Source organism: Meles meles, chromosome 6 (assembly GCF_922984935.1).
Source record: "Meles meles chromosome 6, mMelMel3.1 paternal haplotype, whole genome shotgun sequence".
Taxonomy (NCBI): domain Eukaryota; kingdom Metazoa; phylum Chordata; class Mammalia; order Carnivora; family Mustelidae; genus Meles; species Meles meles.
The window spans coordinates 120,118,824-120,136,297 of record NC_060071.1 but is presented as its reverse complement, the minus strand read 5'-3'; the positions used below and the strand labels follow the sequence as shown (position 1 = coordinate 120,136,297).

Here is a 17,474-nt window from a genome sequence, read left to right as displayed (position 1 = left end):
AACAAGAGGCGATGCTGTATTCCCTCCCAAACACCTAGCTATTTCTCTATCCTCCCCTAAAAAAGGAAAAACAGGCAGGAAGGACCATCCTCTCTCCAGTATGCTGAACTGGAGAGAATCAGGAATCCCTAGAATACTTCTAAGTGTGAAACACCGTGCCCGCCCATTCCCAGGGAGCAAGAATGTCTGCCAGGGAGGAGTGAGTGTAGAATTTACCGCCCTTCAGGACTCTGGGTTACTTCCATCAAGATCCCCCAAAACCTTCGTGCAGGTCAGTGTCTCTCAACTTGTTTTCATTACTGCCCAGCTAAAGAGCATTTTTAGACTTTTTCTTCCTAATCGCCTTCCTAATGAAATATTCATAACACAGACACTGTGTGTATATCTGCTGATGTACTATATGTGTATCTGTGCTTTATAGGAGAAAAGAACAAGAGTTCTTTTGTCCTCCTGCCTCCCTCCACCCCCAATCAACTTCCCCTTCTTGATATCTCTGCCTCCATTGAGAATGCATAGTTTAGAGATTTCTCTGTGTTCTCCCTCCGCAGGGTGGGGATGGGGTGGGGGCGGGCGGAGAAGAGCCCCGTGGTCTCAGCCAGTGGGATGATTACACCATCCCCCAGAGATCTTGTACAACTGAGCACTACATTCTCCAAGCACTAACTATTTGAGGTCATTTTATTCATTTAATTGCTATGTATTTATTTATATTTATCTGTTTGTTTTGCCAATGGTTCTTATTTTTAAGCTTTTGGTTATTATAACTGGTATTTATTTATTTTAATGGAAGAATAATCAACATACACTATTGGATTAGTTTCAGGTGTACAACAGAGTGAGTTGGTGTTCACGTTCATTACAAAATGATCACCACAGTAAGTCTAGTCCCCTCTCTCACCGCACCAAGATGTCACAGTATTACTGGATATATTCCCTGTGTTGCACACTACATCCCCATGTCTTATTTATTTTATAACTGGAAGGTTGTACCTCTTAATCCCGTCCACCAAGTTCATTAACTATGGAGAAAGTAAGTTCTCAGAGCGTCTCTGTGACGCCAGTCAGATCACCCTTAATAACAACACCCCCCCCCCCCACCACCACCCGCTGCCATTTGGAGCTCCCAAAACCTTTGGCCGACTTCCCTGCATCTTATCAGGGAGCGAGGAAAAACACAAAGTCCTGATCCCTTTCTTGAGCTTCAGACTCACACCCTACCCTTGGGATCTTCAGACTGGAGCTCTAGAGAGACCCTAATCTTGGCCGGAGGCTGAGGTCAGCAGCCCCACCGTCCGTGACACATGACCCTGCTATTATTCTCCTCTGCTGACACCAAGACCCAGCTCCTACCCAGCCGAGGCGACCCTGCACCAGCCGACAATCATCCCTAGGAACAAGATACGGGCAGGGGGAGAGGAGTGAACTTCCTGGCTAGCTCATTTGCCTCCAACCGGAGTCCAGAACAGGCATCTTTTGATGCACAACCGTGTAAGTTTGATCTGGAAGTCATTGAAGGAGAATAAACACAGAGCAGAACCGCACAATGTCGCTTTTTTTAATAGCATCCCTTCCCCTGACTCTATTAACACCTCTTTCCACTGAATTCAATGAGCCACTGAATGAAGGCTCGCGGCAGCAGTAAGGCGCATTTGGTTGCTCCTCCGGATGCAGAGTTCATAGTCTAAGTAGCCCAGCCCCACGGGTTCAGGCCCTCCACCTGGGGTGGCTTCACTTTAAGGGCCTCCAGGGCCACAAAGGGAAAGTGAGAAATCAAACATTCCCGGAGTGACGATGGTGAGAACCCAAGTGAAAAATGGCTCCCGGGAGATTTTAATATTCAACTACAAATCCCCCCATATTCCAAGAGCCGCAGCTCTCTCTGGAGCAGGGTAACAGAGAACATTCTGCTGCTTCCTCCCACCAATCCGATGAGAGTCTGGGGCTGCCCATCTGGTCTAGCGATCAGCAAACGTCCATTGCCCCAGGGGAGGAAGAAGTGTTTCCAGTCTCCTGGAAAAGTTTGGCACTTGGGCAGGCCCGGTACCTCCACGTTGCCCAGACGCAGGCCCAGAGCCCACAGCACCTGAAGGCACGTGCAGGCAATGAATCTTCCTGCCGGGCGGGGTCACCAAGGGTGAGGAGGTACAGCTGGACCGCCACAATGGAGGCCCTAGACAGAAATCTTTATGAAGTGAGAAAAGACAAAGTGCCCCGCTGCCAGGAGAACCACCTGTGAAATTCAGCTGCCCAAAGGATGAGAAGCCAAGCCAAAGCCAACAGGACCCTCTGACCATCATCTCCGGGCACCTGGGCCCCTGGCTCCCAACCCAGCAAACAAGCACACCCTTCCACCAAACATAGGTCCAAGGCCTGGGTCCAAGGTCCACATCAGTTCAGCTTCCTGGCAGGCCTTGGGACAATACCAGGCCCCACACTGAGCCCTGGGGAGAGAGAAATCTTCCCCTTAGTCTCCCCGTCTCCAGTGGGGGCACACTCCACATCCTGGCTTTACATCCAAAAAACTGGGTAACCTGAGCCCCTCACTTTTCTTCTCTGGGTAGTGATAGCTTCTTCTGAAATGAAGGGTGCCTGCCTCCCTAGTCTTGGGACAAGGTGCAGGACTAAAGACTTTAAAGGCTGAGGAGCAAGGACTTTAAAGGTATGAATGCTGTGAGTATAAACCATCTTAACCAACTGCTTACTTTTCAAATTGGATTTACAAAATTAAAATCCTATCAAAGTTTTTAAATTAAAAAAAAAAATAAAAGTAAACCTTTCAACTCAGTAAGAAGATGAACAACCTGATTTTAAAATGAACAAAATACTGTAGTAGACATTTCACCAAAGAAGATGCATGGACAGCTGAGGGACGCATGAAGATTCTCAACACGATTAGTTGTTAAGAAAATGCAGATTAAAACCACTATGTACCTACTAGAATAGCTAAGATTTTAAAAATAGGAAATACCAAATGTTGGCCAGGGTGTGGAGAGACGAAAACCCTCTTTCCTTGCTGTGGGAATAGAAAATGGAGTAGCCATGCTGGAGAACAGTTTGGCAATTTGTTTGAAATGTGAAACATAAACTTACCATTCGACCCAGAAATTCCGCTCTTGGGAATCTATCCAAGAAAAAGAAAAACATGTCCACCCAGAGACATGTGTGCAGAGATCCATAGCACCATCACTTACAAGAGCCTCAAACTGGAAACAACCCAAATGTTTGTCAACTGGTGAACAGGCCACAGATGGTGATAGGGCCCTATCATGGAATACTATGCAGCGACAAAAAAGAATGAATTCCGAATACAAGTGACGCTATCGATAAACTTCAAAAACATTAAACAAAAGAAGCCATGTACAAATGCTCATATTGTAGGATTCCACTTAGATGAAATGCTTAGTAAAGATACGTCTACAGAGTCCAGATCTGCAGGTGCCCAGGGCTGGAGGAGGCAGTGGGGTGTAACCAGAAGTCGGTCCAAGGTTTCCTTTTGGAGTGACGGAAATGTTCTCTGGTAATGGCTACATGATGCTCTAAATGTGCTAAACTCATTGAACTGTATGTTTATGGTGGGTGAATTTTATGGTATAGAATCATGCTTCAGTAAAGCTGTTAGAGTACCAATGTCATCTCAGATTCAACCTCAGGCAGCAGCCGCTGAATTATTTCAGTGATCCTTAATTGGCAGGGAGACTCCCACATATTTTAAAGAAAAATGTATCTCAATCTCAGTTGACACTAAGTTCATGGTGATGTAATATCTCATGCTCATCATTGGTGGTGCTTTCGGGCCTCACAGAGTAGGACGTTAGTCCTCTTTAACACCACTACACTCTTCCAGAACAAGAAGAGGAGAGGACACTGCAAACGCCAATTCGAAGATTATTGTTTTTCCTACAGGGAGAAAAATGTAAATTTGGAAACAGTGGGTGGGGGGGAATAAAAAGCAAAAGAAAAAATTAAACAAAATTTAAAAAAAAAAAAGGCAAGCTTACATTCATAACTAAATGAATGAGACAAAGCTGACAGAATTTCTCAAGGATGATGTCAAGATCCGCAATAATGAGACCACGTTTTGCAACACTCACTTTCTGGCAGGTGGTTTTCCTCATCTAGTCTCACCAATGGCCAGCACAGAGGAGGTCACTGGGCAGATAAAAAGAGATGGCTTCGCAGAGGAAGAAAGTGATTTGCTCCGGAGCCCAGAGGCAGGGAGAAGCTCTGGAAACTGCCCAGGCCCAGGACCCTGGAGTTTGGCCTTCCAGTTTCTCCAACCCCCAACCCCATCTCTTCCTTAAGGTGCAGCCCCACAAAGCCGCACCCCCCGCACGGGTTCCGCGAGCCTGTCCGGACAGTGGGTTTGTGTGACAGCACAATTCCTTGCCCTTGCGAGAAGGCCTGGCCCACGCACAGACAGCTGGAAGTCACTTCGACCCCCAATGACACCGTTCAAAGCCTCTCTGTTTGGCTTTTTGATTCCTGATTGACATTCTCTGGCAAGTGGAGATAAATGCAGGCTGAGGACAAATGTTGATCCGCTCTGACTGTTCTCAGCGAAAGACTTTTCAGAATAACAAACAAAACAAAACAAAAACTCAAAAACATTGGTGTGCTTAAGGGACTGAATAGAGCCCAAGAGGTCCGGGGAAGCAGGGCCGGGCCTTTCAAGGGGCTGGCGAGTCCGCCGAGGAGTTAATTGTTCGGGTGTACAATGAGTTTATTCTGACCACATACAAAGAGCTTTCTCTTCCAGGTCCTTCAAAAGCAAATGTGTCAAGGGGGCCAGAGGAGGAATCTGTATTAATGGCAGCTCTTGGGGTCTCTGAGACTGAGGAGCCTTGGAGAATGAGGAAAAAAGAAATTGCTGCCCCCCACCCTCCGAGATTCGGAAGGTCTCTCCATGATCCCAAGTCCCCTTCGATTCTTGGGCTCTGCCCAAGCCATGTCCATCACCGGCCACCCTCCCTCGTGAATTCTTTTAGACCGCCATTGGTCGTCTTTTACAAAGACATGGAGAGAAACTTCAGCCTGGCAGGAGTACTGGAAGTTTCTTGCTTTTGACGGGACCACATTTATGCCAGAGCCACCAGCCCCCTCAGCTTGTGACTCAGGGACCCAGTGTGGAAGTCGGAATGATGTATTCTGGGCATCACAGGGAGACACCGGTGCCTTTTGCAAAAGTCCCTTAAGACCCTGGCCCAAATCATGTGAGGAGGAGGATGGAATTTTAGTCAACATTTCCCGAGATCCAAGTCCCAGGAAAAATGAGGCTCAGAAATGTACTATGAGCTTTCCTAATCCTGACCTTTGAGAACAGGGGTTATCTGGGCACTTCAGGTCCTTTCCAGAGCAAGAGATCAATGTTTTACATTCCATCTGCCCACCTATACACTCCCTCCCAAAAGAAGTAGAAACAAGCTCAAAGCTATTTTTTGCAAACAATTCCCTACATCCTCAACCTCCACATTCCTCTGAATAAGAGTAAAAACATGATGCTGGTGGAAAAAACAGACCAGACATGGAAGAAGAAAAGAAAGAGGAGGAGGAGGGAGAGGAGCGGGGAGAAGGGGGGAGGAAGGGAGAGGAGGAACCACCAGCAGCAGAGTCAGTTCCGAGTTGGGTTCACAAAGAGAACTGGGCTAGTTTTTTTTTTAAGTCTTTATTTTGAAAAAAATGATAGATTCCCAGGATATTGCAAAAATAATACAGGGAAGTTCCATGTATGCCTTGCCCAGTTTCCCTCAATGGTAACATTGTCATAGTGAACCTAAATATATAAGCAACCTACAAATACGTAGGTAACCTCATTGTTGTACAATATCAGAGTCAGGACATTGACAGGGGGTCATTCATGGACCTCATCCACATTCCGCCAGTTTTATGTGTACTCATGTGTGTATGTGTGTTGAGGCGGGTGGTATTTCTATGCAATTTTATCCACAAGCTGATTCATGTAACCACAATTAAGAGACAGAACTTTTCCATCACCACGAAGATCTCCCTCTATGGCCCCTTGCTCATCACATGTGCCCTCCTCCACCCCATCTCTCACCCCTGGCCACCACTGATCCTTTCCCCATCTTTACAATCTTGTCTTTTCTAGAATGTTATTTAAATGGAATCATGCAGGAAGTGACCTTTTGAAACCAGCTTCTCTCACTCTGCATAATGCCTTAGAGGTCTATCCAAGTCGTGGTTTGCACACACGGACGGGTTGCACCCTCTTACCGCTAGGTCGTGTCCACGGGGTGGAGGCACCGAGCTGTGTTTCACCCACGGAAGGACATCTGAGTGGTTTTCCTCTTCGGCTACCACAGATAAGGCTGCCGGGATCATCCATGTTTGGGTTCTTGAGTACACACAAGTTCTCATTTGTCTGGAATTAAGGCTCAGGAGTGCCATTGCTAGATTATAGGATAAGTGTTTGTTTCGTTGTTTACTCTATAAAGAAACGTCCAAAGTGTATCTCCCAGAGTGTGTATCATTTTACATTTTTACCAACGATGTGTGAAACATCCAGTTTCTCCACAGGCTTACCACCATTTGATATTGTCGCTATTTTTTTTTTTCTTAATTTTAGCTATTCTGGTAGGTGTGTATGATAGCCTATCATGATCTTAATTGGCATTTCTTTATGGCTAATGATGTTGAACATCTTTTTGATGTGTGTATTTGCCTTCTGCATCTGAGCTCTGGTAAAATGTCTATTCATGGATTTTGTCCACTTTTAAATGGAACTGCTTTTCAACAGGTTGAGTTTCTGAGAGCTCTCTACATGTTCTAGATAGAAGTCCTACACTGGATATGTGGTTGGTAAGTATTTCCTCCTAGTCTGTACTTTTTTTGTTCTTTTGACAAGAGCTTTCAGAGCAAGTTCTTTAATTTTGATGAGGTCAGATTTCACAAATTTTAAATTTGGGGGATCATGTGATTATAGTTCTAAGACAAAAAAAGCTCTAGGCTCATCTACCTATGGTTTCTGAGAATCTCCTCCTGTTTTCTTTTAAAAGTTTTAAGAGTTTAACATTTTACATTTAAGTCCAAGATCCACTTTGAATCATTTTTGTGTAAGAAAAGGAGGTCTGGGAAACAACGTGTGTTGGAGAGGATGTGGAGAAAGGGGAACCCTCTTACACTGTTGGTGGGAATGCAAGTTAGTGCAGCCACTTTGGAGAACAGTGTGGAGATTCCTGAAGAAATTAAAAATAGAGCTTCCCTATGACCCTGCAATTGCACTGCTGGGTATTTACCCCAAAGATACAGATGTAGTGAAAAGAAGGGCCATTTGTACCCCAATGTTTATTGCAGCAATGGCTACGGTCGCCAAACTGTGGAAAGAACCAAGATGCCCTTCAACGGATGAATGGATAAGGAAGATGTGGTCCATATACACAATGGAGTATTATGCCTCCATCAGAAAGGACGAATACCCAACTTTTGTAGCAACATGGACGGGACTGGAAGAAATTATGCTGAGCGAAATAAGTCAAGCAGAGAGAGTCAAGTATCATATGGTCTCACTTATTTGTGGAGCATAACAAATAACATGGAGGACATGGGGAGATGGAGAGGAGAGGGAGTTGAGGGAAACTGGAAGGGGAGATGAACCATGAGAGACTATGGGCTCTGAAAAACAACTAGAGGGTTATGAAGGGGCGGCGGGGGGGGTGGGGGGGTTGGGAGGTTGAGGAACCAGGTGGTGGGTAATAGGGAGGGCACGTACTGCATGGAGCACTGGGTGTGATGCCAAAACAATGAACACTGTTATGCTGTAAATAAACAAATAAAAATAAATAAATTAAAAAAAAAAAAAAGAAAAGGAGGTCTGGGTTGAGGGCTTGGGGTATCTTGTTTTTGTTTTTGCCTACAGATGTCCGGTCGCTACAGCGCCATCCTCCTCAGAACTGCTTTCTGTCTCTGTCCCATCAGTTTTCCAGCCTTGTGCAGGCCTTTCTCTGGGTTCCTTACTCTGCTCCACTGATCTATGTGTCCATCCCTTGACCGACACCACACTGTACTGATTACTAGAGCACTGTAGATCTTCACCAGGGTATTATGATTTCAACTTCATGACAGTCTGGAAAAGGCAAAATTATGGAGACAGTAAAAAGAGCAGGGGTTGCCTGGACTGGAGAGCATGGAGGATTTTTAGGACAGCGAAAATACTCTGTATGATATTGAAATGGTGGACACGTGCCATTATACACCTGTCCATTTCTACAGAAATGACAACACCGAGAGTGGGCGCTAATGTAAACCATGGGTCCTGGGTAATGATAACGGGTCAGTGAAAATTCATTGATTATAACGAATGTGTCCCTCTGGCGTACACGTTGATAGTGGGGCACCTCTGCCTGTGTGGGGGCAGGGTTTATATGGGAAATCTGTGTACTTTCCTCTTAATTCTACTGTGAAGCTAAAACTACTCTAAAAAAAAAAAGAAGTCTTTTTTTTTTCTTTTTAAGAAAAAGGAAATGAGACAAACATTTTTAAAAAGGGAGAGGTCACAGCATTTGTTCGGAAGAACACAGGGAAGCATGAATTGAAACTTTATCAAGGGTCATGGGGGAGTAAAGCATGAAAGCTCTTTGTTTTTAAAAGAAATCAGAGTGATATCTCCCACTTAATTTTTCATTTTAAAATTGTTTTAGCTCTTCTAGCTCCATTGCCTTTCCATGTAGACTTTCAAATAAGCAGCTCCTGGATCTCTGTTTTCTTTCAGCTGGCACAGAATTGGTACAGCAGGACCTCTCCCCCAGGAGCTGCGTGGTGCTCTGAGCTGGAGACGGGGGCTCCGATGCGGCTTAGAGACCTTTGTGTGCACACACGGAAATCTCTGCTTCCATCTGCCTTCCTGAGCCAGGCCTGGAACTGAACTCAATCAAGGGACAGGGAGCCAATGAACAAATTCTCCATGGCCTGAAAATCTCTGAGTCCTCACCTGGATGTGGGGGACCCCACAAAGGTACCAGGCAGAGGGATCAAGAACGTGAATGGCAAAAAAAAAAAAATAAAACGTCAATGGCAAGTCGTCAGCGAGGGAGACAAACCACAAGAGACTCTTAAGTACAAGAAACAAACTGAGGGTTGCTGAGGTGGGTGGCAGATGGGACGACAGGGTGAAGGGCATTACAGAGGGCACGTGATGTGATGGGCACAACTGATGAGTCATTGAACTCTACATCCGAATCTAATGATGTACTGTATGTTGGCTAATTGAATTTAGATTGAAAATAAAAAAAGAACTTGCCAGTGGGCCGTGCTCATCCCAGGCACCTTCCCCAGGGGTCTTTCCTTCCAGGCTCTGGCCACGGGAACCACCAACCACGGCTGTGTGGCGGCCACCTGGTTTGCCTCCCAGCAGAGGTGACAGCTTCCCAGCACCGAGAAGCCTGTGCCTCCTGGGGAGGCTTTCCCTCCCCCTGAAGGGAACCTCTCTAAGAAAGAGGCTAAGGGCCATTAGAACGTGAGTGCCACAAGGCAAGGCCGAGCTCTTATCGTGTTCCTTATCGCTGGGTCCTCAGTGATCGTAACAAGCCTGGCACTTGGGAAATTTTCAGTAAATATTTGTTGAATGAAAGAATGAGAAACCAAGTAGAAACACCAGAGGTTACACATAACACCAGGGACGCAAAAGAATCCACGACTAGGAGGCTTTTCCAGGTCCCTAAACCCCATTTCCTCTCCAGTCCTTGGAAATGGGGATATGGCAGGGATTCAAACTCTTCATTTAGAATCCTCCACGTATAACTTTCTTTCAGAGACCCCAGCACTGGGACTGGGTGGAGGGCAGGGCTTGAGCGCATGGAGCCGAGCTGGGGAGTGAGGAAGGAAGGAGACAGGGCACACGCATGCGCACTCGAGCATACCCACGCACACCTGTCTACACTGCAAAGCTGGTACCCTGACGTGCCTGGCTTGGTCAGCGCGGCTCGGGGCCCCGGCAGGCAGCAGCCACACCCATGCAGACAGCAAAAAGCCTCCCATGGGTCTGGAGCTGCCTAGGCCTGCTTCTGTCTCAGCAGGTGCTGTATGCGAAAGACTGCCTCTCCCTGGGGAAATCCAGTGTGAGCAGAGGCCAACCCGTTGAGGTCATCAGCTGCCCACCCCCATTACGTCCAACCCCAGATGGTAGGGAATCAGACTGTTGCCATGTGACAACCATCCCGACGGGTCAGATCCCTCAGTGCTAGGGGAGAGGAAAAGAGGGGACGCTGGGAAGAGGGTAGAGTCATTTGAGCAGGAGGGCCAGCTCCACGTGTAGGATGTCCTGAGACAGCCGGAAATGTGCAGCTCAGGGCAGTGAGACCAACCTCATTTGGGTGTGCTGACCACAGGAGGGCCAGGGCTGGAAGCCACACCGTCCCCGTCGTCTGGGATGCCTGCGGCCCATCACCCCTGCCTGAAGCACATCCCTCAGCCCTCAGTAAGCGTGCTGCTGAACCCGTCACCTGAGTGACAGGTCATCCAAGCTGGCACTAACCTGTAGACCAGACTCCAAGAGAGAGTCTAAAAATGGAGACAGAGACCCTAAGACAAATAACTGAAGAGCACAGGGTACAGAGCAGCTCTTGGGGGATTCAAAGTCGGCTGGGTTTGGGGAGCTCTGCCCCTCTCCACCACTGACTTGATGAATAGAGAAGTCCATGCAGAAAATACAAGCAGACTCTGCTAATGTTTCTGTTTTTCTCTCACCTTCCTTAAACGGCTAAATCCCAGACATATTACAAGTAGGAAATATGCAAACTGCAGAAAACCCCTCATGGTCCTCAACCTTCCCTCGCCGATTACTGAAGCATCAGCCGAGGATCTCCAGGGTCGTGGGTGCTCGGAAGAAGCAAGCTCCCGGAGAAGGGCCAGGAAAGAATTTCACAAGTGCTCTCCGCCCATTCTCCCACTTCATTGTTCTATACCCCCTGGTCTTCCCCGGGAGTCTGAGAACTCCCCTCCCACACCTCACAAGCAATCCTGCCCAGGAGCCGCCCCCGACTTTGCTCTTACGCTCCCCAAATCATCCACGTTCCTTCTCATCAAGACCACAAAAACAGGCACCTCAGGAAAATCCACTCAGGGTAAATTCATGATCTCGAAACACATTTTGCTCCCCAGCCATGTCCCAGCTGTCCGATCCATCTCTGCCTCAGCTTCTGCAGCCTTCCACTGTTCTTAGCAGCAGATCCGCAGAGCTCCAGGGGCTGCTGGTAGCCCTCTTCCTCTCCTCTGATCATCCTCTGAAGCATCAATAAAACACATGTGGAGGCACGTGTGCCCCCCAACTCCCCAAATACAGCCCCCCCACTCCCACATCTCTCTTCAAGGGCAAGGACCAAAGGAAGAGAAGGGGAGGGGAGCCAGGATGGGAGTGCCCCAGATCAATGGATATTTGAAACTCAAACACATGGCCCCGGGACCTACGCTGCACGTGTTAATTACCACACATGTTCCCATAAAGGGGTCCGTTAAACACAAGGGGCCCAAAGAACAGAGCGAGGAAAGGACATTCCAAGGGATTAAGTAAATAGTCTGAAGTTCTGACCCTCCTCCCCTCCCAGAGCACGTGCATCTGGGTAAGATAACAGCGCCTCCCTCCCTCCTTCCCCCTCCCCTCGGGCCGCACACCTGTGGACCCCGGGAGCCTCGAGCCAGGCCTTCTGTCTGGGCCAGCCGCCTGTGACCTGCTACTGCCTGGCTTCTCTCTCTCCTCCCTTCCTCTGCTATCTCTCCGAGCCTCCTCCCCCAGCCTCCTCTGCTCAGCCTTCTCCTCCTCTCCTCCGCAGGCCTAACTCCTGGCTGGCAACCAGACCCTCCGTTTCCGCACAATACACCTTTTCATTCCTTCCAGGCAGGGAGAACCGATCCTTCTGAGCCCTGTCAGTGGAGCGGGCTCCCAGAGGCAAGAAGGTGGGGAGAGGAAGGCCTGGGCCCGCTCCTCCCCCCGCCACCCCCAGCGGCCCCCTCCACTCTCACACCCAGACCTGGGGCGTCCTTGCTGGGTGTGCCTCTCCCCCTGCTCGAGCCGGGGCCACAGCAGGCCTCAGGGCTGTGAGCCCCAGCTCTCGGGAGATCCCGTGTAGGAAACCCCACGTGTGGGCACCAGCTCAGACAAGGGGCCTTTGTGTCTTCCCACCTGCTGCCCTCCGGAGCACATTCCATTCTTAAGTGGCAGCTGAGAGAGGGACCTCGGCGGCCGACACAGGATATTACAAATGCCCTCTCGCACCCTGTCCCCCTTCCAGCTCCAGCTTCCTGGACAGGTGTGGCTTCAGGTGGCCCTTCCTACAGGTGGCCTGAGCCTGCTTTTCTGCGCGCTGTCCGTGGCAGACAAAGAGAAGAGGATTAGCACCTAAGGTGATCCTTTCCAAAGGAGAAGGAAGGGGAGGCTCTGGGCAAAAGTCAAGTCTCCAGGGGTGAGTGTGCCCTAGCATCCCTCAGCGGGCCTCTGCACCAAAGAGAGGCTCTGCAGAACTGTCTGGGAGGGAGGAGCCCACAGGCATAGGGGAGCCAGCTGCTGGAAACTAAGCAACTTATCTCTGCGATGAGGCTTCAGACTCTATGCCCCTATTCCGTGCACCGTCCCTGGAGGAATCAGGTGTCCCTGTCCTCTCCCAGCTGGATCAGCAGGAGCCTGCAATGGCTACAGGTCTGTTTCTTTTGTTGTCCACAGGGTGCAAAGCCACAGCAACCTGGGAAGTACTCCTCAGTATAGTTTGAGATCCCATGGTCCGCCCTTCTCGGCGTGGGCGCTCCATTCAGCATCACGCCTTCAGTTCCCTTTGGTGGGGGAAATCTGGGCTGTCGGTTTTGCACGATTGCCAATTGCTTTTTATTACTGCCGCGATCTCATGCCCCAGAGCAGAGGCGATGTTCCTGAAGTCTTGAGTTGCAACAAGTCAAATTGAAGGCAGCTCCCTATCGCAACTCCAATGAATTGCAGACAGACACACAAGCCACACACAGTGTTGAGGAGTTCAGATCTTTGCAGAAGAAACATTCACACCCCTCTCCCACTTTGCCACCTAGACGGGAACCGCCAACACGCACGGCTGCCTCTCCCTGTTCTAGGAAGGACCTGGAAAGGCATCTTCTCCCTTCTTTTTACCCCTATATGTATTCCTGCTGGCAGAAAGGCCCATTAGTCCGTGTTTTCTAGTGGGATCCCGAGGCTCCACTTCTATGTCCTCTTGGAACACCTACACTCGGGCCAGCAGCTTCTCCAGAGTCTCATTTCCTGCATCCGGGCAGGGTGGTTTTGCCTCCTCTTCCCATTCCCATGGGATAAGCATGTAGGGCAGGCTCCAAGGCCCCGCCTCAGTCTCCCTGCGACCACGGGTGCGGGTTAAGTCCATGTACCTCACGCTGATCCTACACAAGCCTGACGCTCCATGTGGACATTTAAGAACATGAAGTTCCCAAGGCCCAGACACAGGTGCAAAGCCTCAAACTCAGCTACTGTGTCCCGGCTGGGCTTTTGCCCAAGAGCCCGAAACAGGGGTCCCGGAGTGCTTGCACACGCAATGACATTGGTATTGGGTCTCCCTGCGCTACTAGAGCACACTCTCTCTCTCCCCCTCTCTTTTCCTCTCTGTTATCCTGGTGGTGAAGCTCAGTGTCCCTCACACTGGAAATTGTGGTCAGCACAGCCCAGGGACCTAGTCCTCATGTTGGCTGCTCCACTAAACAGCACTCAGACAAATGCCTTAATTGAGGTTAGCCACATAATTTGTAGGGCCCGGTGCAGAATCAAAATGCAAGGCCCTTTGTTCAAAAAGCAGGAAAATAGTGCCGTGAAGGACACCGAACTGCAAAGTTTAATCCTCTCTTCCATGGTCTCTCTCCTGACTTGTTGTGGTTTTTAAATTTTTCCATTTAATGTTGTTCTAGGGAAAGAAGGATTAAAACCTGTAGCGTCCTGTGGAAGCCCCCACAGCCCGCACCACAAAAGAGATACGCCAACGCGGTGATGAGGATGCGCACACGCGCGCCTCCTAGGCCCACTGGGCTTTCCGCAACAGAACACAAGTTCAAAGACAGAATGATCAAGAATTCCGAAACAGCAGCAGCACAGGTTGCAAGCCTGTGAAGCCAGGCTCCTCTTAGTGAAGAAAATCTGATGTCCTAGAACAGTCATTAGGGAGAATCAGCGAGGGGCAAAAGATGTTCAAACCAGTTTCCAAAACGAGAGGGTCGGGGCAGACTTGGACATGACGGCCTTCGCGTCCTTTTCGGTGGCCTGCTGCCTACCTGGTAGCTGGCTGCCTGAATGGCCCAGGAACCAAAGTTCTCAGGGTCCCTGCTAGCTCTGTCCACTGCGCTCACTCACCTTCCTCAGAAATTCTGGAAGCGCGCACCCTACTGCCGTATGAGCCTTACTTACCTCCTCCAGTCCTTCTAGGAAGAAACCTAGAATAGGAATGCAGATTTTCTGTGGGGGGACTTTTAGCCTACACCCAGGCTCCTTCCATCTCGTCTAGAACTCTTCTTGGACTGGCTTTAGAAGCAAACATTTGGATAGAGCATAAAACTCTACTCACCTTTCCTTCCTGAGTTACCCTGGCTCAAGGGCTTGTCGGTGACTGAACCTTGGGTAAAAGGGAAACAAAAACACAGACATTCAGAACGTATCGTGGTTGGTTTCTTTCAAAGAGCTGGCAAAGCCTGCAGCTGTAAGCATATGGTTATGTATATCCATGCACTGTATACACGTCTGGGGACATTATATACAAAGAACGGACATACATGTCCAGCGGTGTTTGCTTCACGTCAGTGTCACTGATATCGCAGTACCAGTGAGATGAACCATGATCTCCCGGCAATAATCCTGACCAGATTTTTACAAAACTTCCCCACCGCAGAACTCCCTTGGTGAACGTTCCAGTCACTGCACCTCACCTCCACTCCCCATCTCCCCCACATCCCACCACCGCCGTGTTCTGAGCCAGATCCTGTCAGTAGGGCCAACTGAAAAGAAGCCCCTCTTACTGAAAATGCAATGACTGACATCCCTCGCTGGTTGGGGCAGGAAATCAGCGATTTTCCATCTGCATTAAGTAGAAAATTGTTGGCCCAATTGTATTGAGTGGGCCAAAATAGTCTGAGGCATGGAAACAATTTTCTAGACGCAGTCAATTCCTCAAAGAGGTTATAGTGCGTGTGTTTGGCCAAACGTTTTGCCCTGCGTCTGCTAGGACGCCATGTGCACCCATCCTGTGGCCCGGGCCCTGTGGCACCTGTCTTCTCCATGAAGCCCACACATGCAGGCCAGAGCCAGCACACCCACGTAAGGACATCTGTGGAGGTCTGGCCACGAAGAAAAAAAAAAAAAAGGATTCCCTCTTTTCTCATTCTGTACCATACCCCTTTCTCCATATATTAGTTTTGTGAGAATTCAATTATATTACTCTGCATGGCTTGTTTCTAGTGCATTTGTTTGCTTTAAATGAAACTTTCCAGGGCATTTGCAAGGAGGGCTCATTCCTGCTTCTCCCCACACCAACCCCAATTAAGGTTTCCAGTTTCCACGTAAACCACAAATAAAGTAAACTTTCCATTTTGGCCTGCAAATCTTGGTTTCCTAATGTAGATGCTTACTGCCTTCCTCACCATTCCCTTATATAGCAGGGCCGGTAGAAAAATGAATAAAGCTTGTGAAAAAAGAAAAATGTTATGATAGCAAGGCTGCTGGCCCTTGGCATTTCCCATAGGCTTTAGAACAATGCTTTATCCTTTGCTTGCACTTAAAAATTAAAGATAAGTAAATAAATAAAACCTCATAACACACAGACACGAAGAAATATGAAGTGGCTGGTGGCTGGATGGGCTTTCTTGAGTGAGGGCTGAGCCACACCGTGAATTAACGGAGGGACCCCCAAGTCCATTACCATCTGAACAGAAGTAGGAAGTGTGGGGCTTGTGTAAATCCAAAATCCATGATCCCGTGAGTTGACCTAAGAGCAGAATTTCTCTATGCTCGTAGAGTTGGCAGGAGAAAGGACTTAATGTCTCGGTGGACTAGTGTAGTGGGTCGCTATGAAGCAATGATCCCCTCCCTCGTCTAGTTATCAAAACCACCTCAGAATTCGCAGAGAGGTGGACTCCGGGTCTCTCTCACTCTAGACCTGCTGGATCAGACTGTTCCGGGGAGCCTCGACACCTGGGCTCTTTTTAATTCCCCGGGCACTGCTGCTAACTGCCAGCTTGGAGGGCCACTTGATGAAAGCTTTCCATTCCTCTACATTACGTTGTTGGGGGGAGGAGGAGCAAATATATGGCACCCAGGCCACCACGCCCTCCTCGTGTGCCTGTGACTTGCTGATCCTTCAGTCTTTGATGCCAAACTCCCATTCAGTTTTAAAAATCTGTTTCAGCAAAGTGCTCCCAAGACCACTAGCAGCCAGAGCGCCCCAGCTGAAAGCTTAGATGCCATTCTCTAGGACTTCCAGCCAATGCTTGGGAAGAGAGCGTCGAACCAGAAACCTCAACTCAAAATAAAGAATATATACCCATAGGCATATACTGAGCCCGTCGCCCAGCTGACTACAGAGCCGGTGTGTCGGCGTGGAGCGCTCTCTGACCCGGTCAAGAGGGCTCATAACCACCCGCCATCTTTCCACCATTTTTCCAAGGTTCCCCCGCGAGCTGCAGGAGACCAGCGGAGGGGTCTCTCTCCCACTCTTTTCTTTCTTCCCGCCCTCTCCCTACGGTACCTGAACATACAGGAGTTTTATTCTGCACAGAAGAGCCACTGATGGGCTTCCCATCTGCGGTGACACACCAGCAGTACCCCGTGTAGGTATGGCACTGCACCTGTGCAGGGAAGCGGGGGGGGGGGGGAGAGAACCGTAAGTCGTGGGTCACATATCAACCGTCAGCTCCCACCCCTTCCAAAGCCTTGCCACCGTGGCGAAGGAGCTCCTTCCACCTCTCACCCAACACCTGTCCCAACTACCTCCGGCAGGTGGGTCGATCAGCAGACAACATGGATATGTGTCTTCTGTGGGAGCCCCCAGGCCCAACCACAGCAACCTACCTACGTCTTTCTTATGACTTTTAATGCTGAGTGTCTTATATCCTATCGACAGGTCCACTTTGTCTTTCCTGTGAGGGTTCTCACCAAGACCTGAACATTCCCCGCCCCCGCCCCCACCCCCGCCAAGCATTGGTTTGGATTGTAATAACTTCGGATTGGTGAACTAATCTGGCAAGTGTAAGTTGGGATGTCACCATGAGGGGCTGAAATGACCCTTCCTTAACAAGCAGTCCAAGTACTGGGCTCTTCTTCTTCTAGCTCCTCCCAGCTTCCGGTCAGACTGCCTACTGCTCAGGTGGCTCTCTCCAGACCAGGGCACACGCTAGCAGTGGCCCACGAGATGACAGGGTTAAGGTAAGAACAAAGTCACTTGACTCTGCAGTTCAAGATGGCCTGCTGCCCCTCTGTGCGATCATCCTCAAGCCTCCCTACTTGGGTCCACCCC

At 49.1% G+C, this 17,474-nt stretch overlaps 1 protein-coding gene across 5 annotated transcripts in view; it reads right to left on the bottom strand.

Moving 5' to 3' along the window:
* SMOC1 (SPARC related modular calcium binding 1) overlaps positions 1 to 17,474 on the bottom strand; it is a 150,464-nt gene that overhangs the window by 37,166 nt on the left and 95,824 nt on the right. For all 5 annotated transcript variants that reach the window (XM_046009035.1, XM_046009036.1, XM_046009037.1 and 2 more), the window contains exons 4-5: positions 16,707 to 16,806; positions 14,535 to 14,582 (exon numbers count right to left, since the gene is read on the bottom strand). In XM_046009035.1, the coding sequence (XP_045864991.1) occupies positions 14,535 to 14,582; positions 16,707 to 16,806 (148 nt within the window). The remainder of the gene's footprint in view (positions 1 to 14,534; positions 14,583 to 16,706; positions 16,807 to 17,474) is intronic.